The sequence below is a fragment of the Hylobates moloch genome, unplaced genomic scaffold, assembly GCF_009828535.3.
Source record: "Hylobates moloch isolate HMO894 unplaced genomic scaffold, HMol_V3 SCAFFOLD_23, whole genome shotgun sequence".
Taxonomy (NCBI): Eukaryota; Metazoa; Chordata; class Mammalia; order Primates; family Hylobatidae; genus Hylobates; species Hylobates moloch.
This window is the reverse complement of record NW_026652298.1, coordinates 26,795,377-26,819,684: the sequence shown is the minus strand read 5'-3', so window position 1 is coordinate 26,819,684 and position 24,308 is coordinate 26,795,377. Positions and strand designations below refer to the sequence as shown.

Below are 24,308 nucleotides of genomic sequence, written 5' to 3'. Positions count from 1 at the left end.
CAGTCTCACACATGTGCACTGACGTGGCCGGGTGTCCCCTTTGCCCACAGACGCGGATCTTGGTCACTCACAGCATGAGCTACTTGCCGCAGGTGGACGTCATCATCGTCATGAGTGGCGGCAAGATCTCTGAGATGGGTTCCTACCAGGAGCTGCTGGCCCGAGACGGCGCCTTTGCTGAGTTCCTGCGTACCTACGCCAGCACAGAGCAGGAGCAGGACCCAGAGGAGAACGGTAGGGGCAGCCCCAGGGATCCTCCCGCTCGGGTTGTCTGGTCCCTTGAAAGGCCACATTGGCCTCTTTGAGGTTGCCACCAGCCACTCGGGGAAGGCGGCTCATCAGGGCATGAGGGTGGGAGCTGGATGGAGCCCCCTAAAGAAGCAACGTGGAAAACCACCTTAGTCCGTGCAGCGCTGAATTGAGAGAGAGTCTCGGTGCTTTATGGCCAGGGGACGGGAGCCACCAGGCTTCAACTCAGCTGACCTCAGGGCAGGGTCTAGCGCCTTCCTGGAACAAGACCTTGGACCTGATGAGTTTCAGGGTCCTTATGGCAAAAATGGGAATGATAGTAATTGAAGTCCTGGCTCTCGGGGCTGAGAGAAACTGAGGACATACGTGACACAAGAGATATGAGGGTTGTGAGGTGAAGCATGGAGTTAAGCTGGCAGGCTTGGGTTGGTGACGTCTGGGTTCAATCCCCGGCCGCTCATCTCCCCAGCTGTGTGACCTCAGGCCTGCCCTTCAGACCCATCTGAGCTTCACTTCCCTTCCTCATAAAGCAGTTCAGCAGGGCCAGACGTGGTGGTTCCCAACACTTGTAATCCCAACACATAGAGAGGCTGAGGTGGGAGGATCGCTCCAGCTCAGGAGTTTGAGACCAGCCCTGGTAGCATGGCAAAACCTCATCTCTACAAAAAATACAAAAAATTTGCCAGGCGCAGTGGCTCACGCCTGTAATCCTAGCACTTTGGGAGGCCGAGGTGGGTGGATCACTTGAGGCCAGGAGGAGTTCAAGACCAGCCTGGCCAACATACTGAAACCCCAACTCTACAAAAAAAAAAAAAAAAAAAAGTTCAGATACTATTAAGTGCTTTGAAGGGGGAAAAAAAAGACAATGCAGTGGGCTGAGGAGTGATGGGTGTCATTGTGGCAGCTTAGGCAGGGGATAGGGAAACCCTCTCTGGGGAGGTTGCATTGACATGGGAAGGAGCCAGCAGGGAGAAGATGTGGGAACAGTGTTGTGGGCAGAGGGAACAGCAAATGCAAAGGCCTCAGGACCAGCATGAGCTCAATTTGTTTACAAAACAAAAAGGCTGGTGTGGCCAGACCATGGTGTGCCAGGACATGGGGGGCAGGAGAATAGGTCAGCACGGTGATTGTCCTGCAGGGCTTTCCAGGTGGGTTTTGGTCTAACTGCTCTGGGAAGCCACTGAATGTCAGAGAGGCAAAGTGACCAGCCCCAGGATACACAGCAGCTGCTGGCAGGGTTGGTTCTCAAGTTGGTCTCTGAGTTTCTCATCCTCTGCCTGGGGTGGGAGCTCCTTCTCTGCAGAGGTCCTAGTAGTCTCTAATAAGTGCTTTCTTGAGATGTAATTCACACACGTAGACTGGGCGCAGTGGCTCACGCCTATAATCCCAGCACTGTGGGAGGCTGACGCAGGTGGATCACGTGAGGTCAGGAATTCGAGACCAGCCTGGCCAACATGATGAAACCCCGTCTCTACTAAAAATACAAAAAATTATCCTGGCATGGTGGTGCACGCCTATAGGCCCAGCTACTGGGGAGGCTGAGGTAGGAGAATAGTTTGAACCTGGGAGGCAGAGGTTGCAGTGAACCGAGATCATGCCACTACCCTTCAGCTTGGGCAACAGAGCAAGACTTAGTCTGAAAAAAAAACACAAAAAACCAAAAAAAAAAATTCATACAACATACAATTAACCCACTTAAATCACACAATCCAACCATCACCACAATCAAGTTTAGAACTTTTTTTAATCACCCCCAAAAGAAACCCCAATCCATCAGCCGTGACTCCCTGTTTTCCCCAGCACCCCCCAAGCCCTAGGCAACCACTAATCTTTCTCTCTCTCTTGATTTGCTTATTCTGGACATTTCATATAAATGGCATCACAATAGGTGGAATGTTGTAACTGGCGGCTTTTACACTTAGCGTGATGTTTTCAAGGTTCAACTATGTTGTAGCTTCATTTCCTTTTATTGTGGAATAATATGCCATTGTGCAGATAGACCACACTGTGTTGATCTGTTCACTGGTTGATGGACATTCGGGTTTTTTCCACTTTCTGACTCTTATGAATACTGTTGTCATGAGCCCTGGTGGTTTTAAAGGAAAAGTTGGTGGCCAGGTTTGATGGTTTGTGACTGTAATCCCAGCACTTTGGGACGCCAAGGCGGGTGGATCACTTGAAGTCAGGAGTTCAAGACCAGCCTGGGCAGCATGGTGAAACCTCATCTCTACTAAAAGTACAAAAATTAGCTGGGATGGTGGTGCACACCTGTAGACCCGGCTATTCGGGAGGCTGAGGTGGGGGTATCACTTGAGCCTGGGAGCCAGAGGCTGCTGTGAGCCAAAATCATGCCACTGCACTCCATCTGGCCTGGATGACAGAGCAAGACCATGTCTCAAAAAAAAAGTTGGATTTTTGTTTCTTGCCAGTGCATGATAGCTGACATTCCCTTCCGCTTTTAAAGTCTTTGATTAGACTGAATTTCTGCATGTTCATTCCGTTGTGTTTGGGAAGTTCTACCTTGAGTCTAGCCTGTTTCTTCTTGCTGCAGAATCCCCCTTTGTCTATCTCTCAGCCTGAGCAATGCGTTGTGGCAACTTCTTGGTGACTTTTTCACTGACCTGCTTGGCAGGCTACTTTTAGGTGAAAATACCTTTTGTGCTTTCTAAATCAAAGTGTGTGGGTTTAGCTGAATCTTTTGCCCAGCATGAGGTCTCTCTCTCTACCCTTCCATCGAGGTGAGCAAAAAATGTCCTTAAACTCTGTGGCCCCAGTTAGGTTCCGCACCCCTCTTCCTTTCCCAGCTGCTAGAGTATCCAAGCAGTGTATACAGAACATGGAAGGCTGCCAGTTGCTTTATGATTTTTGTACACATCAGCACTTAATTTGGTGATGCAAATGCCGCCCACCACCCTGGCACCTCGTTGTTCATTTCCCCAGTTTGACCTCCCCACCTCCTGCCTTTGAGGTTACGTAGAAGTGGTTGGCAGTGGGTCTTACATCAAACTGGGGCACCCCCCCCCACCACCACCCACCCTTTTCCATTGCTCTGGAGGGGTCCTGGCTATAAAGTCTTGACATCAGGGTCTGGTCTTGCCCAGCCTTAGCCAACTTGAAGCGCCAATGACCTTGGGTTTGTTTAAACCACATTTTTGGCTCTTCCTAAAGGGGAACTTTTTTCCTTGTTGGATTAATCAGCTCTTTTTTTTTTCAGAACACCCAGGCTGAAGGGGGGCAGGTGTTGGTGTTTGGTTTGGGAGGCTCCTTGAGGGGAGATGGGCAGGAACCAGGCTTGTGAATGGGGCGATACCTACCTCTCTCCTGGGATATTCAGTTTACTGATTTCTAAGAAATATATCTTTTTTACTGTTTGTCTCTCTCTCTCCTTTTTTTTTTTTTTTGAAACTTTTAATAGCATTCCTTTTATTCCTAATTTATTCCCATGCCATACGCTTTTGTTTCTTCAATTTCTTCTGGGATATGTTTTTCTTCTGTGCAGCCTCCCCTTCCGGTTTAGGAACAATTTGTTCCCTTTCAGGCAGGATATCTGGATGTGGCAGGGTGAGCTCAAGTTTGGGTTAATCTGACCGACCCTGAGCTGTGTAGGTCCGGCGGCGCATCTTAGGTGCTTTGTTCAGCTGGATATGCTCAAGGACCACAGAATCTGCATCTGAACCCTTAAGCTCAGCGTGACTCTGTATTTTTAAGCATGTGCAGCAGAAATTCAGTGCTCTTTTTGGGCTGCTGACCTTGTGGCCAGCCCCACTTCTTGGCCTGGGCACACCTACCAACTCCATCATTATAATGTCAGAATGGTACATGTTGTTTCTGTAAAGTGGCATCTTTCTGATACTTCGTGGCCTTTTGTATGTGTGTACCTTGATGGCCTGGACACTTTCAGGAGTGCTCTTTTTGGTTTTTGTTTTTTTTTGAGATGGAGTCTCGCTGTGTTGCCCAGGCTGGAGTGCAGTGGCATGATCTTGGCTCACTGCAACCTCCGCCTCCCAGGTTCAAGAAATTCTTGTGCCTCAGCCTCTCGAGTAGCTGGAGTTACAGGCCTGTGCCACCACGCCCGGCTAATTTTTATATTTTTAGTAGAGACAGGGTTTCACCATGTTGACCAGGCTGGTCTCGAACTCCTGGCCTCAAGGGATCCTCCTGCTTCAGCCTCCCAAGGTGTTGGGATTACAGGCATGAGCCACCATGCCTGGCCTCACAAATGTTCTTAAGGTGAACATGAAGGTTTGAACCTCTTGATCTGCATGATTCTGTGGGGTTTTCTGGATCAAGTGAATAGTGAATCATTTTCACAGATTGCCTCAAGCCACTTACGGAAAAAAAAAATTTTAAGGGATTTAAAAAAACGGATCATTAACCTTCATACCTGGAAGGTAAAACACATCTTTATGACTCTGGTTTTTTTCTTAGGAACCTAATACCTAGAGCAGTGGTTTTCCATCGGGGGCAAATTGCCGCCACCCTGGGGACAATTGGCAATGTTTGGAGACATGTTTGGATGTCACAACTGGAGTGGGGTTTGCCCCTGGCAGGCAACCAAGGTAGAGGCCAGCGATGTCACTGAACATCCTACAGCACTTAAGACGAATTTCTCCTTACCCTGCCCCCTGTGACAGAGAATTCCCCTCACCGGGACATCCAGAGCACCAAGAGCAAGAAGTCCTGTGTGCTCCGACTTCATACTGCTGAATTCTTCCCTTGTCCTCTTGGGAGAAGGATCTTTATTCCAACAATGTGGCCATTTGTCTGTTTTAAACAATTTTATTTGTGTATTTTTATGTTTTTTTGTAGAGATGGGATATCACTCTGTTGCCCAGGCTGGTCTTGAACTCCTGGGCTCAAGCGATCCTCCCACCTTGAGCTCCCAAAATGCTGGGATTACAAGCATGAGACACGGCACCTGGCCTGTGGCCATTTTTCAAAACCTTGCTTGAACCATCTGTTAACCTCATGGCAAATATTTTTCCCTCACGAGTATTTACCGAGTTTTTCTTAATGATTATAAAAACAGCATGTGCTCATTGTAGACATTTGCAAACTACAGAAGAGTACAAAGAATCAGGAAAAAAGGTGGCTCATATCTGTAATGCCAGGACTTTGGGAGGCCAAGGTAGGCGGATCACCTGAGGTCAGGAGTTTGAGACCAGCCTGGCCACCATGGTGAAACCCCATCTCTACTAAAAATATAAAAATGTCAGGAGGCTGAGGCAGGAGAATAGCGTGAACCCAGGGGGCAGAGCTTGCAGTGAGCCAAGATTGTGCCACTGCACTCTAGCCTGGGTAACAGAGCGAGACTCTGTCTAAAAAAAAAAAAAAGTCCCGAAAAAGAACATCCTTCTGCCCTCACTGCCCAGAAGGGGAGCCGCTGTTGGCTTTGGCATCTTTTTCACCTGTCCTTCCTTCCTAGGCCTTTTCCCTTGACAGGCTTGAGAGCATGTCATAGAGTTTTCTCGTCTCCTGCCACCGTTTGATTTCTTTTCTTAACAATGGGCCATAAGCATCTCCCCAAGTTACAGAAATTGGTTGTCAGCACAGAGCAGCTGCCGACAGAGTTCATCAGACAGACCCCCACATTCCTTCTGGCTGTCCTCAGAGGCCGGATTTCTTCCTCTTTTGAGGATGAAGAGCTTTCTCTGCCGAGGCTGGGGGAGAAGGTCGGTGAGGCAGCCAGTGAATGCCGTTTTTGGTCAAAAATGAGGCGTTGACTATAAAGCTGTGAGTTGAATTCATCCCTCCGGGAAGGCTGGCCTGCTGGACCTCGCCCAAGCAGAGTTCCAGAACCTTCTTGAGTAAAGGCAGTGTTGGTAGAATAAACAGTGAGAGGGCTGGCAGCGGAATACACAGACCCGGGGCAGCACTTAACGTGGGTCAAGGGTAGAAACAGCACCTGGCTTGACAGCATCCAAAACCCAGCACCTGGTGGTTGCATGAACTCCGTGACAGTCATTGAATTTCAAGTTTCATGTGTTTGCTTTAAAAAAAGAGAAAGAATTCTTGCTACTTTATAGCATTCTCCACCCTAGCCCCCAGCCTTCATTTCTCTCTTCTTCCCTGCTTTGATTTCTTTGTGGCACTTACTGCTGCCTGGAGTAAATTACGGATCTACTTGTTCGTTTATTGTTGGTCTCTTCCTTTGGAATTTAAGATCTGAGGGTTTTTTTGTTTGTTTTTTGTTTGTTTTGTTTTCTTTGTTTTGGGAGTTTCACTCTGTTGCCCAGGCTGGAGTGCAGTGGTGCGATCTCGGCTCACTGCAACCTCCGCCTCCCGGGTTCAAGTGATTCTCCTGCCACAGCCTCCCAAGTAGCTGGGATTACGGATGCCCGCCACCACACCCGGCTAATTTTTGTGTTTTTAGTAGAGACGGCGTTTTGCCACATTGGTCAGGCTGGTCTCGAACTCTGGACCTCAAGTGATCCACCTGCCTCAGCCTCCCAAAGTGCGGGGATTACAGGCATGAGCCATAGCGCCCGGCTGCTCTGAGGGCTTTTTGGTTGTCTCTCCATCCCCAGGACTAAGAAGAGAGCCTGACACATAGTAGACACTCAGTAAATGTGTTAAATAAGTGAGTGGATGAATCGCGCCTTGGCTGTTCAAGGCATGTCCTACATAAGCAGTGGGTAGGCTGGAGGGCTTTGGATGTTTACACAGCAGCATAAATACCTCAGACTAGGAGAAAATAGGAGTGGATTTCACCCCTTTCTCAGGTCTGCTTTAGAAACCAGCTTTGTCAGTCCTGCCTATGAGAGGGGCCCCTCTGGCAATGGGAAGTCAGCTCTGCTTCTTGACTTGACTGTATACTTGTCAGTCTGTCCATCTGTCTGTCAGGTGTGTACCGAGTGCCTGCTGTGTGCCACAAGGCCACCTGGTACGTGAGCCTCTGTGTGGAATGGTGCCCCCCCCACCTTGAGTTGTGCAGTGTGCATCCTGTGTAACTGCACTTGGCCACCTGCTGTGCCAGGTGCTGGTAATACAGTGATGGATAAGACCCACTTCACGCCCTTGAGAGCTCACAGTCTGATGGGAGAGACAAACACCAAACAATTAAGGGTATCACAGTGCTAAATGCAGTGATGGAGGGGTGCTTGAGGGCCTGGAAAATCTCAGAGAAGGAGCCCCCATCCCAGCCTGGGAGGGTCCAGGGTGATATCTGGGCTAAGTCACCTTCTCTTCTCCTCTTGGGTACATGTGCATCTGACTCTGAGTGGGGCCAGCCCCTCTCAGGAGCAATGTCTGTCCTCAAAGGGGCTGGAGCTGATGCCCATGCCACCTCCCAGTGTCATGCCTGGCCTGCCTACTGTAACACTTTATTTCTTTTCCTCTCCTGCGTAAAAACAAGCCTGAAGACTGAAGGTTGGTCTGTGTTGTTTGTTTAGCTCTATTTATGGTTAAACACAGTTATGACTTTGGGCAGGCATGGTGGCTCACGCCTGTAATCCTAGCACTTTGGGAGGCCAAGGCAGGTGTATCACCTGAGGTCAGGAGTTTGAGACCAGCCTGGCCAACATGGCAAAACCCCTTCTCTACTAAAAATACAAAAATTAGCCAGGTGTGGTGGCGGGCACCTGTAATCCCAGATATTTGGGAGGCTGAGGCTGGAGAATCGCTTGAACCTGGGTGGCGGAGGTTGCAGTGAGCTAAGATCACACCACTTCCCTCCAGCCTGGGCTAAAGAGTGAAACTCTGTCACAAACAAACAAACAAAAACCCAACACAGTTATGACTTTGAAAAAAGGGGTTGGTCTTGGGCAGTGTGCTTGTCCTGGATCCACCCAGCACGTGTGGGATGAGGAAACTGAGGCAGAAATGGAGCAGACCCTTCAGCCATTCTTGCCCCTCCCCCTTTAGGAAAGACAGTCCCTTCACTCCTTTATTTAGATAGAGGCTTAGGGCGGGAGTTTTGCTTTGCTTCTTAACAATATCTTGGGTCTTCTGAATTCCCAGGCAGCAAAGTGATGGACGAGGAGGAAGCAGGTCAGTACTGCCCAGGTTGGAGTTGGCTCGGCTCATAGAATGAGGCCAGAGACAGGCCGAGACTGTCACTGCATGTCTGGGGAGGTGCCCTCAGATGTCTGTGTTTTCACCCCTCCGGTTGTTCATTGGTTCATTAGCACACATTTACTGGGTACCTACTGTGTGTCTGGCGTTGAGGCTGGCACTGGGGGATACAGCCTGAGTCCCCAGATCCCTTTATTGTCACTGATGACCTTGGATAAGCTTTACTGTTTCATGCGTCACGTTACCGTGACCAGCATGCCTCGAGGGGACCATGCTTATGAAGTGCCTGGCACACAGTGGATGGACAATAAATGGCAACAGTTTGATTGTGAGCTGCCACCCATGCATCCTGGGGCACAGTCAAGACACACATGGGCCCAGACAATGCAGGGTGATCAGCACCTGTTGGGGAACTACAGCAGGTGGTGGTGGGGACCCTGAAGCGGGATGTCACCTATTGGAATTCCATTGGCCAGACTGGACCCGTCCCTCCTGCCTTCTGCAGTGTGTGGCTTAGGGTCCCAGCCAAGGGTTTTTTTGTAAGCAGCAGAAGCTAAATCTTGCCACCTTAAACAAACAGAGGGTGTTTCCTGGAAGGATACCAGGTAACTCATGAATCAAAGGCAGAACCGAGCAAGTAGGACTCAGGAAATGGGAACTCTGGGAGACTAGACTCTTTTAGGACGGGTGAACTTGAACTGTCCTTGGTCCTTGTAGACCACTTATGATGATTCAAATCCTGGGAGAGGGGCTTTTAGGGGGCAACCTCAGATAGTGCCCACCTTGGCTGGGGGAATCTGAGGCACCCTGATTGACAGGCCCACCAAGGCTGTAGGAAGAGGGAGAGCTGATCCCTTCAAAAAGCCAACAGGGGGCCAGGCACAGTGGCTCACACCTGTAACCCCAGTACTCTGGGAGGCCGAGGTGGGTGGATCACCTGAGGTCAGGGGTTTGAGACCAGCCTGGCCAACATGGTGAAACCCCGTCTCTACTAGAAATACAAAAGAATTAGCCAGGCACAGTGGTGCATGCCTGTAATCCCAGCTTCCTGGGAGGCTGAGGTGGGAGGATCGATTGAACCCAAGAGGCAGAGGTTGCAGTGAGCCAAGATCGCACCACTGCACTCCAGCCTGGGCGACAGAGAAGACCTTGTCTCAAGACAAGAAAAAAAAGAAAAAGGCTGACAGGATGGTGGACTAACCGATGTTCAGATTCCTCCTCTTAGGCGCTTGGTCCTCCTCCATGCAGAGTGGAATTTTCCAGCTGCCCAGTTCAACCTGTGGGCTAATTGGTGGGTTGAGAGGGTGAGGCAGCCTTAGCGAGCACTGCATGCCTGCAGAAGCTCCCAGCTGACCGTGGTAGCTGTGCTCAGTGAGGAACAGAAGTGAAGGCTAAGGCTTATAGGAGGGCGGCCTGAGGCTGCTGGTAGGAGAGGGGGGGCTCTCTGCGGCATGCAGCCTCCAGATGGGGGTCCCTGGAAGTGTTCTGGAACATTCTCATCCCTGCACAGAGAAAGGTGGTTAAGGGCATGGCTGGTTCCCAGTGTCACACATGTTGTGAGGACTGGCTGCATGGGAAGTCCTGCTTGGTATCACTCTTCTTTCCTGGGTGATACGGCTATTTGTGTTTTGTTTATTTGTTTGTTTTTTAATTTAGTGTTTAGTTAGTTTAGACAAAACAGATGCTGACATTAAAGGGAATGTTTAAAGCACAGGTTCTCAGTTCCTGGCTGTGCCTAGAATTCTCTGTAGAACGTGTTTAAAAATGTATTTAGTAATAAGCAACACGGGGGTTGCCATCACTGAACAGTCGCTGTGCCAGGCACTACGTGCGATCTCGTTTCACCCTCTTTTGAATGAAGGTTGGGTCTGCTGCTGTTCCTGTTTTGCAGATGTGGAAGATGAGGCTCAGAGAGGTTTATCATTTCCCCAAGGTGCACAGCCAGGAAGTGAGAGAACACGTCCCACACATCACAGTTACCAGAGTGTGCTCTAATTGAGAGTCACAGCAGGGGCTGGGCTGGACACGAGGGCACCTGCTCATTTTTTAATTTTAATTTTTTGGGTTTTTTTTCTTTTATTCGTATTTTTAGATTTTTTTTTATTTTTATTTTTTATTTTTTTTGAGACAGAGTCTCGCTCTGTCTCCCAGGCTGGAGTGTAGTAGCATGATCTCAGCTCACTGCAACCTCTGCCTCCCAGGTTCAGGCGATTCTAGAGCCTCAGCCTCCCGAGTAGCTGGGATTACAGGCGCCCACCACCACGCCCAGCTAATTTTTGTATTTTTAGAACAGAGATGGCGTTTTTCCATGTTGGCCAGGCTGGCCTCGAACTCCTGGCCTCAAGCGATCTGCCCGCCTCGGCCTCGAAAGTGCTGGGGATTACAGGCATGAGCCACCATACCCGACCGCCACCTGCTCATTTATACAGCCCCCCTGTGACTCATTTACAACCAAGACTGAGAATCCCTGGCATGGAGTGCCTCCCTGAGTCCAGGAATGATCTGCAGCCCCCTCTTCCCTTCCAGTTGTGTCTGTGTCTCCCTGTGGCTATTTCTGCAAGATTTTGCATTTTTGAGCTCTGCTTTTATTCGTGTCACCTGAGCATGTTCCCAGGGTCACCCTGACTGTGCTGCTGGCTGCATATTTATCACTTTTGTATTTTCTGTCCTTTGTCCTCTCCCACCTTTCCTGGGGTCAGCCCTTTGGTGCCTTACGTTGTGCTGCTTTCTCTCCTGGCACCAAAGAATGAGGCAGTCAGTGCAGAATGGGGGCAGTAGTCATCATCATCACTGAGTTATTGTGAACCGGGAAAGAGATATGATCTGTTTTGACACAACACACGGTGCCCGAGTGCACTTGATAAATGTTGGCTGTCATTGTCATTGTTGATGTTCCGGTGATTATTGTTGATGCTGGGTGGATTCTTCCTGGGATCAGGGCAGATATCCAGCTGCTGTGTCCCTTGGTGTCCTTATCAGGGTCCTTCCTAAGTCTGCAACCAAGGCATCTGCCAGGGCTGGAGTCTCATCTGAAGACTCAATCAGGGAAGGGTCCACTTTGAAGCTCACCTGGTTGTTGGCAGAACTCGGTTCCCCAGTTGTTCAAATGTTGAAATACTTTATTACTGTGGAAACAGCCACTGCCCCAGGTACCTTTTACCCTGAACTCTTGGGACCTCTCTGTGGTCTAGGAACTGAAGGGTTAACTCCTGGCACTACAGGGGTCTCTGGGCCTCTGCCTGTTGGCTGATGCCCTTGTCAAATTGGTTATCTACGTGAATATCACCTCTTCTTTCAATGCTTGGGAATCACGGGGCTGTGCCTTTTCCCTCATGCCGTTCCCTGCATCCTGGTCCTAGGAAGTGAGCTTAACACAGCGGAGCTACTGTTTTCTGGGCTGAGTTTTACCCATTGCTGCTGGCGCAGGATGCTGGCTCAGGCCCAGTGCCCTCAGTGGATGGAGCCCTCTGCACTGTTGGAAAGCACTGTCCCTACCCCAAGGGACTGAGCTCCAGGTACCACCCGCCCCACAACCAGACAGCCTGTTCATGGCCTCTGCAGAGCAGGTCTCCTACTTTCTGATCATCCCGGTGGCCAGGTGCTCTGCGATTTCCTCCCTGAAGTGGCCGGTTTTTGTTGCCCTTGGTTTTAGCATCTGGCTCATGTAACCCCACTTGCCCCCTTTGTCTCTCTTCTGCCAGGGGTCCCGGGCGTCAGCGGTCCAGGGAAGGAAGCAAAGCAAATGGAGAATGGCATGCTGGTGACGGACAGTGCAGGGAAGCAACTGCAGAGGTAAGGGCGGGGAGGGAGGCCCCAACCCGAGGACCCTGCCCTGCCAATGGGCGGACAAGAGGAGGGACAAAAAAAGGCCTCAGCCCCCTGGGGTCCTGGAAGGCCTGGACTATCTACCTTCCCTCCCAAATCCTCCAAGGACCTTGCTTTTTTCAGAGTACAGAGGCCCAAGGAAGGAATGTGGCACTCTTGTTGCCAGGTCGCACAACTCACACAGGCCTCATGATTTAACCATCTGTCCACGCTTCTGACACTCGCGTTCCCTACATGGTGTGGGTCTTCACTCAGGTCTCTTGCTGGGGCCTGGAAGGTTCAGGCTTTGTGAAGTAGCATTCGATTTAAAACTGTCTCAAGGCCAGGTGTAGTGGCTCATGCTTGTAGTCTCAGCACTTTGGGAGGTTGAGGCAGGAGGATCGCTTGAGGCCAGGTGTTTGAGACCACACTGGGAAAGACCCCATCTGTACAAAAAGGGAAGTATGCTTGTGTTTGATTATAGAGGGCTTCCTTAGATCCCTGGGGATTTATAGCGTATGCAGTATATTAACCATACTAGCTTTTAAAAAACTGGCTAAGTCGGCCAGGCATGGTGGCTCATGCCTATAATCCCAGCACTTTGGGAGGCTGAGGCGGGCGGATCACCTGAGGACAGGAGTTGAAGACCAGCCTGGCCAACATGATGAAACCCTGTCTCTACTAAAGATACAAAAATTAGCCAGGCTCGGTGGCAGGCGCCTGTGGTCCCAGCTACTCGGGAGGCTGAGGCACGAGAATCGCTTGAACTCAGGAGGTGGAGATTGCAGTGAGCCGAGATGGCGCCATGGCACTCCAGCCTGGGTGACAGAGCGAGACTCCATCTCAAAAAACAAAAACAAAAGAAAACAAAAACAACAACAGAAAACAGCAAAACAACAACAAAAATTGACAAAGTCAGAGCCTAAACATACCTGACCGTGGAGATTTGAGAAAGGATCGCAGACCTGCAGTTGCTATAGCGGTCAGGAGAGAGCAAAGACGATGCGGCCTAGCACTGTGCCTGGAACAGACAAACACTTGGTAGATGTTGCTTTTGCCATTGTTATCATCTTGTGTCCGGAATTGGTGGGTTCTTGGTCTCACTGACATCAAGAATGAAGCCGCGGACCCTTGCAGTGAGTGTTACAGTTTTTAAAGGCGGTGTGTCTGGAGTTTATTCCTTCTGCTGTTTGAATGTGTTTGGAGTTTGTTCCTTCTGGTGGGTTCATGGTCTCACTGGCTTCAGGAGTGAAGCTACAGACCTTTGCGGTGAGTGTTACAGCTCATAAGGCAGCGCATCTAGAGTCGTTCATTCCTCCCACTGGGTTTGTGGTCTTGCTGTCTTCAGGAGTGAAGCTGCAGACCTTCATGGTGAGTGTTACAGATCATAAAGGCAATGTGGAACCAAAGAGTGAGCAGCAGCAAGATTTATTGCAAAGAATGAAACAATAAAGCTTCCACGGCGTGGAAGGGAACCCGAGCGGGTTGCCACTGCTGGCTGTGGCAGCCTGCTTTTATTCTCTTATCTGGTCCCACCCACATCCTGCTGATTGGTCCATTTTACAGAGAGCCAATTGGTCTGTTTTACAGGGAGCTGATTGGTCTGTTTTGAGAGGGTGCTGATTGGTATGTTTATAATCCCTGAGCTAGATACAAAAGTTCTCCACATCCCCACTAGATTAGCCAGATACAGAGTGTTGATTGGTGCATTCACAAACCCTGAGCTAGACACAGGGTGCTGATTGGTGTGTTTACAAACCTTGATTGGTGTATTTACAATCCCTTAGCTAGACATAAAGGTTCTCCAAGTCTGCACCAGACTCAAGAGCCCAGCTGGCTTCACCCAGTGGATCCCACACTGGGGCCGCAGGTGGAGCTGCCTGCCAGTCCCGCACCATGTGCCCTCACTCCTCAGCCCTTGGGCAGCCGATAGGACTGGGCGCCGTGGAGCAGGGGGCGGCACTCGTCGGGGAGGCTCGGGCCTCGCAGGAGCCCATGGCAGGGAGTGGGGGAGGCTCACATGGCGGGCTGCAGGTCCTGAGCCCTGTCCTGCGGGGAGGCAGCTAGGGCCCGGCGAGAAATTGAGCGCAGCAGCTGCTGGCCCGGGTGCTAAGCTCCTCACTGCCCGGGGCCGGCGGGACTGGCCAGCCATTCTGGGTGCAGGGCTCGTGGAGCCCACACCCACCTGGAACTAGCGCTGGCCTGCAAGCGCTGTGTGCAGCCCTGGTTCCCACCCCCATCTCTCCTTCCACACCTCCCCACAAGCTGAGGGAGCCGGCTCTGGCCTTGGCCAGCCCAGAAAGGGGTTCCATAGTGCAGCAGCAGGCTGAAGGGCTCCTCAAGCGTGGCCAGAGTGGGCGCCAAGGCCGAGGAGGCGCCGAGAGTGAGCGAGGGCTGTGAGGGCTGCCAGCACGCTGTCATCTCTCAATCTTACACAGCCTAAATTCTAGTGGGAGGCTCCAGACAGTGCATGAGTGTGGAAGGATGTAAGATTTTCTGTCGAGATGTGTGGATTTGTGAAGTCCTAGGTCATGAAGCAGGAAGCCCCAGCTCCCCATCTGAATTGTAGATTTCGTCCAGAGTTGGTTCTGATTCTTCCCTCTGCCACTCCCTGAAAACTCACTCTTGCTTTCGGATTTGATGGCCACTTCCACCTCACTAGGCCTTAACTAAAGACCTTTGCACAGATCTCATGGGTAAGGAGAGGTTACCCACCCCCTGGCCCTAGTTGAAAGAGGGGAGGTGGTGGAGGTTTATTCGGCCTTCAGGAAGTGTTTTCAGGGGACACAGTTCTGGGGGTGCAGGGATGACAGGGATGACTCACATGGGGCTCCTGACCTCAGTTAGCTTGTAATCTTGTGCAGGAGTTAAGTAGGTAGAGGAAAGTGTAGAAGTTTCCACGGCAGTGAGCCACAGCTGTGTTTTGCATGGCCTCCATAGTTTCGTTTCTTTTTTTTTTTTTTTTTGACATGAGTCTCCCTCTGTCACCCAGGCTAGAGTGCGGTGTGCGGTGGCGTGATGTCAGCCACTGAAGATAAAACTGTGGGCAACGCAATCTGTGATAATCTCTGGGGGTCTGCATAAAGCTGATGACCACTGATGTGCAAAAAGTGCTTTTTATTTATTTATTTATTTTTTTGGAGACAGGGTCTTACTCTGTCGCTGAGGCTGGAGTGCAGTGGTGCACTCACGGCTCACTGCAACTTCTGCCTCTGGGATTCAAGTGATTCTCCTGCCTCAACCTCTCGAGTAGTTGGCATGGTACCATGCCTGGCTAATTTTTGTATTTTTAGTAGAGACAAGGTTTCACCATGTTGGCCAGGCTAGTGTTGAACTCTTGGCCTCAAGTGATCCGCCCGTTTCGGCCTCCCAAAGTGCTGGGATTACAGGTGTGAGCCTCCGCACCTGGCCAAATAATGCTTTCTGAGTAACATGCTTGCGTGAAGGAGCAGTCAGGGCAAGATGCCACCCCAACGTCCACCACATTTGTAAAACAAGAAAATCGAACTAGCTGGGTACTTTGCCCTGTGCTTTTCATCATGTGTTACATTTTGAATCTTTTTCATGTGTGAAAAATGATCTACGATACGCTGTTTTATCTTTTATTGGCTTTTTTTTTTTTTTTGAGATCAATTCTAATTGATCTATAACCCTGGGGAATGACATGGTGGGGTGTGGTGCACATGTTCACATATTCATATATATGTTTACATGTGTGTATGTAGAAACACTCCACGTCTTATGCCATGGTTCAGACCCACAGTAGCAGTCCCAGCAGGGAGCCCTCTGACCCTGCCCAAGGCATCCATGCGGTTGACACCCTTGTGCTTTGCTTCTCCAGACAGCTCAGCAGCTCCTCCTCCTATAGCGGGGACATCAGCAGGCACCACAGCAGCACCGCAGAACTGCAGAAAGCTGGGGCCAAGAAGGAGGAGACCTGGAAGCTGGTGGAGGCTGACAAGGCGCAGACGGGGCAGGTGAGATTCGCTCCTTAAATGATGACAGTGGCTGGAGTTTATAGAGCGCACACTGTGCACTGGGCACTGTGCAAAGTGCCTTGTCTATGTTAACTCACCTGTCCATCACAACACACCGCTGAAAGTACTGTTTACAGCACCAGAAACTGAGGCCAGAGAGGCTAAGTGACTTACCCACGGTCACTGCTGGTCAGCGGCAGAACTGGGATTTGAACCCTGGCAGGCTCCAGGGTTAGTACTTACAGTCTCTGCTCTTCTGACTGCCTGAGCAACTCAGGGGGTCTCATTTGCTAGAGGCGAGCTGGATGCCTTAAATCAGGGCTTCCTGCAATCTGGGGTTCAGTTGTGCATGAGAGGGTGTCCAGTTGTGCATGAGATGGTGTCCATTAAATGACAGGTGAATGTTTGTTTCATTTCTTCTTTTTGTTTTTATTTTTTTGAGACAGTCTCACTCTGTTGCCAAGGCTGGAGTGCAGTGGTGCAATCTGGGCTCACTACAACCTCTGCCTCCTGGGTTCAAGCAATTTTCCTGCCTCAGCCTCCTGAGTAGCTGGGATTACAGAAACTCGCTACCTCGCCGAGGTAATTTTTGTATTTTTAGTAGAGACAGGGTTTCGCCATGTTGGCCAGGCTGGTCTTGAACTCCTGACCTCAGGTGACCCACCCACCTCGGCCTCCCAAAGTGCTGGGATTACAGGCGTGAGCACCGCGCCCTGCGTGTTTTTTTATTTCTCATTTGGTCCTAATGATTAGGTCCCTGAGAAAGTCCCAGCTGGGTCCTACCCTGCCTTCAGTACCTAACAACCACTAGCCTCTCTTTGTAACAAGGAGACCGGGTTTTGAGCTCCTGTGTTATTGTTTTTAAAGATTGTCTATTTTGGGCAAGTGTTAATAATTCTCCATTTATGGTGGTGATCCAAAGTTTATTTTTAAAAATAAATGTGGTTATGTTTTTTAAAAAAAAAAATAGGGAATGGAATTTTTAAAGTAGGTAAAAAATAAGTATGCCGATAAAGAAGAACAAAAAAAAAAACCATGAAAGGTGGTAGCGGGGGAGTGAGGCTGGGGCACTTTCTCTTAGATCCGCCCGGATGTGTCCAGAGCTTCCCAGAACTGTCTGTTCCTGGCTTCTTCCCTAACTTGTCATCACAGTCAGGACGGTAACAAGGGGCAGAGGTGACTCTGGTGTCCTCTCGCCTTACCCTTAGTAACCCTCCAGGAAGCCAGAGAAGTTACCCCAAATCACAGGAAATGGGAAGGAAGGGCCACAGATGCCAGGCCCATTTAATCCTCATTTAACTCCAATTTTATATTCAAGGAACATCAAAGCCAGGGGGCTTGTAACTTGTCAAAGTTGGACCAAGAGTGGAGCCAGGCACTACACGCTCCTCATTTCTGCTTCTTTTTTTTTTTTTTTGAGACGAAGTCCTGCTGTGTTGCCCAAGCTGGAGTGCCGTGGCGCAATCTGAGCTCACCGCAACCTCCGCCTCCTGGGTTCAAGCGATTCTCCTGCCTCAGCCTCCCGAGTAGCTGGGACTACAGGCCTGCGCCACCATGCCCAGCTAATTTTTGTATTTTTGGTAGAGACAGTGTTTCACTGTTGTTGGCCAGGCTCGTCTCAAACTCCTGACCTTGTGATCTGCCTGCCTCAGCCTCCCAAAGTGCTGGTGCTGGGATTACAGGCATGAGCCACTGTACCCAGCCTTTTTTTTTTTTTTTTTTAAACGTGTTTTCTTTTTTTTTTCTGAGACAAGGTCTGACTCTGTCACCCAGGATGGAGTGCAGTGGCACAATCATGGCTAACTGCAGCCTCCACCTCCCAGATTCAAGTGATTCTCCCACCTCAGCCTTCCAAGTAGCTGGGACTACATGTGTGCACCACCACGCTTGACTAATTTTTATTTTTTTGTAGAGATGAGGTTTCACCCTGTTGCCCAGGCTGGTCTTGAACTCCTGGGCTCAAGTGACTGGCCCGCCTCCTACAGTACTGGGATTACAGATGTGAGCCACCACACCTGGCCACACACTTGTCATTTCTGACCCCTGAGCCCACCACATTCCACTACTCATGAGAAAGAGGTTCCTGAATGCTGCAGGCTAATTTCAGGGACGGGACGGCAGGCCGCTTGGCTGCATGACAAAGCCAAGTGGTGAAGTAAACACGTTCTTAATTATGACCTGTCTCCTCGCCCACATATTTCATTTTCCGGAATGGAGGCTTGAAAACTCAAAAGGAAGCAATCAGTTATACATCAGACCTGTTATCTTTCACCTGCTACCTTTCAGCTAGACCGTAGGGTCAGATGATGTTTGTTTTTTTTTTCAGGTGAGGGGCAGGGCCTCACTGTGTCACTCAGGCTGGAGTGCAGTGGTGTGACCAACGCTCACTGCAGCCTTAAGCTTCTGGGACCAAGAGGTCCTCCTAGCTCAGCTTCCTGAGCAGCTGGGACTATACGTGTGGACCACCACACCTAGCTAATTAAAAAATTTTTCGTAGAGACGGGGTCTTACTGTGTTTCCCAGGCTGGTCTCAAGCTCCTGGGCTCAATGATTTTCCTTCCTTGGCCTCCCAAAGTGCTGGCATTATAGGTGTGAGCCACCGCACCCAGTCCAGATGATTTTTATGACCCAAAATTCAGCATGAAAAGCTTGAAATGACAATGAGCACAGACATGGGTAAAGATCCCTGGAATTTCTTGAAACCAAGCCAGGTGGTTTAGGTGGGGGCTGGCCTAAAGCAGATTGCCCTGTCTCTCATGTCAGGCGGCTAGACACATTTGTTCAGCCCCATGCTGGGCTCCACAGGGAATATAGGAGGGAAAGAAACTCCAACCTTCACCTCCTGGAGCGAACTGGGCCCTGCGAAGATGGGTGAGATGGTATTCTGTGCTCAGAGTGAAAAGAGTTGGGGGAGGCTGGCCCAGTTGTGGCTTGGAGGTGACATTTGGCCTTGGTTGCCAGGCAACATGTCACACATTGCTTAAAACTTATTGGTGGCTTCTGCTTTCTGTCAGTCTTGGCATAAAAGTTGGAATCCTGACCCGAGTCTCCCAGGCCGTGTGTGGTCTGACTGCGACTGGTTTTTCCAGCCTCTTGTTCCTTGCTGCCCCATGATCTCCTGGCTCCAGCCACCAGTGCCTTCTCTCAGTTCCCCAGATGCACTGTGTTTCCTCCTACCTCAGGGCCTTTGCACATGCTGGTTCTGCCACCTTTTTTCCATTTTCAGCTGGTTTAACTCCTTTTTTTTTTTTTCTCCTGGAGGCAGTGTCTGCCTCTGTCACCCAGGCTGGTGTGCAGTGGTGTAATTTTGGCTCAGTGCAACCTCCACCTCCTGGCTTCAAGCGACTCTTGTGCCTCAGTCTACAGGCACATGCCCTCACACCCGACTGATTTTTGTGTTTTTTGTAGAGATGAGGTTTCATCATGTTGGCCAGGCTGGTCTTGGATTCCTGACCTCTGGTGATCCACTGGCCACAGCCCCTCAAAGTGCTGGGATCACAGGAATGTGAGCCACGATGCCCAGCACTCTTTATTTATTTTTTATTTTTTAGAGACAGTCTCACTCTGTCGCCTAGGCTGGAGTGCAGTGGCGCATTCTCGGCTCACTTTAACCTCCGCCTCCTGGGTTCCAGCGATTCTCTTGCCTCAGCCTCCCGAGTAGCTGAGATTACATGTGCCTACCACTATGCCCAGCTAGTTTTTGTATTTTAGTAGAGAAGAAGTTTCACCATGTTGGTCAGGCTGGTCTTGAACTCTTGACCTCAGGTAATCCACCCGCCTCAGCCTACCGAAGTGCTGGGACCACAGGCGTGAGCCACTGTGCCCAGCCTTGGTTTAACTCTTTAATGTCACTTCCTGGAAGAAAACCTCCCCCAATACCTCTCTAGACTGCGTTAGGTCAGGATGTCCTATTTTATACTCACGTGGAATTGTGCGCCATTTACAGCCCTTGTCTGTGATGATGCATTTATCTGGGATGATTTTATGGGAGCCAATCTCGCCAGGCGACTGGAAGCTCCATGCATGAGGGCAGAGACCCTGAGTTTGTCTCTTTTTTTTTGAGACGGAGTCTCGCTCCGTCGCCCAGGCTGGAGTGCAGTGGGGCGATCTTGGCTCACTGCTGCAACCTCTGCCTCCTGGGTTCGAGGAATTCTCCTGCCTCAGCCTTCCAATTAGCTGGGATTACAGGTGCCGACCACCACACCCGGCTAACTTTATATTTTTAGTAGAGGGCAGGGTTTTGCCATATTGGCCAGGCTGGTCTCGAACTCTCTACCTCAGTTGATCTGCCCGCCTCAGCCTCCCAAAATGTTGGGATTACAGGTGTGAGCCACAGCGTCTGGCCCTGGACTTTGTTTACTGCTGACTTTGTCGAATAGCTAAAGGGGAGGGGTATTCTACCTGGGAGCAAAGGCAGGCAGCTGGGTGGCGCGGTGCTGGTGAAGCCCCTGACCTTGTGGGGCTGGGGCTGGGTGCGTGCATGTGCTAAGCTGCCTTATCTCCTGTGGTGTCCAGGTCAAGCTTTCCGTGTACTGGGACTACATGAAGGCCATCGGACTCTTCATCTCCTTTCTCAGCATCTTCCTTTTCATGTGTAACCATGTGTCCGCGCTGGCTTCCAACTATTGGCTCAGTCTCTGGACTGATGACCCCATCGTCAACGGGACCCAGGAGCACACGAAAGTCCGGCTGAGCGTCTATGGAGCCCTGGGCATTTCACAAGGTTGGTGCCACTGTCTCCCACCCCGCCTGATTTGGGCCCCTGTCGTGGCTTTGTCTAATTGTAGAAATGGATCCTTAGAGTCCTCAGGGTTTTGTGGGACCCCAAACCAAGCCAAACCCAGAGGAGTGGTAGCTGTCAGCTAGTAGACACTCAGATATTTGTAGAGTGGGTGTTTGAGTGCTTTGTTCATATGGGCCTTGGTGGTAGACGGGAGAAGTGCTCTAGTGTGCCCATTTTACAGATGAGGACAGTTGAGAACAGAGGCCTCTGGAAGCACTGAGGGTTGGGAGGACCGCCTTGACCCTGTTTGCTTTGTCACGGTGACAGAGCTTGCATGAGGTCTCATATGCGGACTTTTGCCTGCTGAGTGAGGGCGGAAATTGGCTCATACTAGTAATTCCCAATTATGGGCAGTGTTGTCCCTCAGGGTTGTTTGACAATATCTGGAGATGCTTCTGGTTGTCACAAGATTGAGAAACTCTGCTGTTGGCCAGGCATGGTGGCTCACACCTGTAATCCCACACTTTGGGAGGCTGAAGTCAGAGGATCGCTTGAGGTCAGATGTTTGAGACCAGCCTGGGCAACATAGTGAGACCCTGTTTCTAGAAAAAATAGATAAATAAAATAAACTACAGGTGCACGTGGTGGTATGCGCTTGTGGTCTCAGCGATTTGGGCAGCTGAGGTCACAAGATTGCTTGAGCCCAGGAGTTTGAGCCTACAGTTAGACCTATGATTGCACCACTGCCCTCCAGCCTGGGTGACAGAGCCGGACCATGTCTCAAAAAATCAAACAAACAAAAAAACTCCTGCTCTCTACTGTTCTGTGTGGTCCTATGGGAGTCCTCAAATGCAGCAGTGTTGATAATAACAGCTGGCATTTACGGAGCGTTTACTTGGTGCTTGGATTTGTTCTAAACACTTCCACATCTTTTAACTTATTTTATCCTTGCAGCAGTCCTGTGAGGTAGGAGTTAATATTTCCCTCATTTTGGAGATACAGAAATTGAGGCCCAGAGAGGTTGAGTGAGTTGCCGAAAGTCACACAGCTAATACTTGGCAGCATTGGCATTGAACAAGGCAGTCTGGCTGAGGAGCTCACGCTGTTATCCACTGTGCTGTGCAGTATGTGAGCCATGTTTGCAAATACACATGTATGGTCCATATGATATACACACAGTAAATGGATAGTCTTGACACATTTGAGCACTTCTGTATGCCAGGCACATTGCCAAGTGGGGACTTCACATTCCACACTGCTCCGAGGTCAGCGTCATTGTCCCATTTTACAGATGAGGAAACTGAGAGATTCAGTGATGAGTAGGAGGTCCCATAGCTGGTAAGTGGCAGAGATGGGATTTGGCAGCATTGGCTCCAGAGCCTGTCACTTGAGCCCCTGCCTGTTGGGTGTCTTCCTGATTAAGGAGGCCGAGACGGAAGCCTCTCTTCCTAGGAAGTTGCCGCTCTGGAAAGCACAGCGCCCTCCTGTGGATTGTTTGAGAGAACCACCAATGTCTCAGGATCTCCAGGAGGTGGTTTTGGGAAAACCCACTGGTAGCAGAGCACACATGGATTCCTTGAGTCTCTCAATCCCCACCCTCCCCTTTCCTTGCCATTAGGGGAAAGGACTGTGGCCTACAAATTATAATTGAGGGAAGGTAGAGAACAGAGAGGGTGTGGTATTACCTGAACTCACACAGCAACAATGTCTGTTCCAGAGCTGTGCTGTCTAGTGCGGTAGTCACGAGACACAGGTGGCTATTTTAATTTCAACTGTTAAAATTAAATAAATGTTGGGTGCAGTAGCTCACACCTGTAACCCCAACACTTTGAGAGGCCAAGGCAGGTGGATTGCTTAGTCCAGGGGTTCAAGACCAGCCTGGGCAACATGGGAAAACCCTCTTTCTACAAAAGATACAAAAATTCGCTGGGCATGGTGGTGCGTGCCTGTGATCCCTGCTACTCAGGAGGCTGAGGTGGGAGGATTGCTTGAGCCCAGGAGGTCGAGGCTGCAGTGAGCCGTGATCACAGCCCTGCACTCCACCCTGGGTGACAGGATGAGAGAGACCCCATCTCAAAAGAAAAATAAAATGAAAGATTTATTCGATTAGACTAGACACGTTTCAAGTGCTCAGTAGCCATCATTTCCATCATTTCAGAAAATTATCTCAGCACTGTTCTAAAGCAGCGATCCCCAGCCTTTTTGGCACCAGGGACTGGTTTCATGGAAACGGTGGGGGGTGATTTCGGGATGAAACTGTTCCACCTTAGATCATCAGGCATTAGTTAGATTATCCTAAGAAGCGCACAATCTAGGTCCCTTGCATGTGCGGTTCACACTGCTGGAGGATCTAATGCCACCACTGAGCGCACAGGAGGCAGAGCTCAGCCGGTGACGCTCAGGAGGTGGCCACCACTCACCTCCTGCTGTGGGGCCTGGTTCCTAACAGGTCATGAACTGCTGCCAGTCTGTGGCCCGGGGGTTGGGGACCCCTGGTCTAGAAGAATATGGCATGTGGATTAAGAGCAGGCTGTCTGGATTAAAATCCCAGTTCTGCTTCTGACAGGCACAGTATACTAAGGGCAAAGGCATTCACCTGTCTGGACTTCAGTTTTCTTATCTGTAAATTGGGTAGTAATAGAAGCTATTCAGAGTCATCCTAAAAATTAGTTACATGTAAAACCCAGCACAGTGCTTAGCACATAGGAAGTACCCTCTGAATAATAGCTGCCACCATCATCATTATCTTTTTTTTTTTTTTTTGAGATGGAGTCTCACTCTGTCACCCATGTTGGAGTGGAGTGACACAGTCTTGGCTCACTGCAACCTCCACCTCCTGGATTCAAGCAATTCCCTTGCCTCAGCCTCCCGAGTACCTGGGATTACAGGCGCCCGCCACCATGCCTGGCTGATTTTTGTATTTTTAGTAGAGATGGAGTTTCACTGTGTCGGCCAGGCTGGTCTTGATCTCCTGACCTCAAGTGATCCAACCGCTTCAGCCTCCCAAAGTGCTGGGATTACAGGTGTGAGCCACCATGCCTGGCTCATCATTATTATTATTATTAGAAGTTGGGAATCCAGGCCTGCCTCGTCCACATGGCCGCTCCTCCCTGCAGTGCCTGGTCAGCTCCCTCTCTGCATTGTGGAGTTTAACTCTGAGTGTCTGCAGGGATCGCCGTGTTTGGCTACTCCATGGCCGTGTCCATCGGGGGGATCTTGGCTTCCCGCTTTTTGCACGTGGACCTGCTGCACAGCATCCTGCGATCACCCATGAGCTTCTTTGAGCGGACCCCCAGTGGGAACCTGGTGAACCGCTTCTCCAAGGAGCTGGACACGGTGGACTCCATGATCCCGGAGGTCATCAAGATGTTCATGGGCTCCCTGTTCAACGTCATCGGTGCCTGCATCGTTATCCTGCTGGCCACGCCCATCGCCGCAATCATCATCCCGCCCCTCGGCCTCATCTACTTCTTCGTCCAGGTAAAGGGTGAGGTCTTAGTGTTCAGGACAAGCCCTACTGCGCATTATACACCAGTGTTACC

At 50.3% G+C, this 24,308-nt stretch overlaps 1 protein-coding gene across 1 annotated transcript in view; it reads left to right on the top strand.

Annotated features, from left to right (window-relative positions):
• ABCC1 (ATP binding cassette subfamily C member 1) overlaps positions 1 to 24,308 on the top strand; it is a 104,677-nt gene that overhangs the window by 59,799 nt on the left and 20,570 nt on the right. The window contains 5 exon segments of the mRNA XM_058433932.1: positions 51 to 234; positions 11,964 to 12,054; positions 15,908 to 16,043; positions 20,559 to 20,766; positions 23,936 to 24,253. Coding sequence (XP_058289915.1) covers positions 51 to 234; positions 11,964 to 12,054; positions 15,908 to 16,043; positions 20,559 to 20,766; positions 23,936 to 24,253 — 937 coding nt within the window.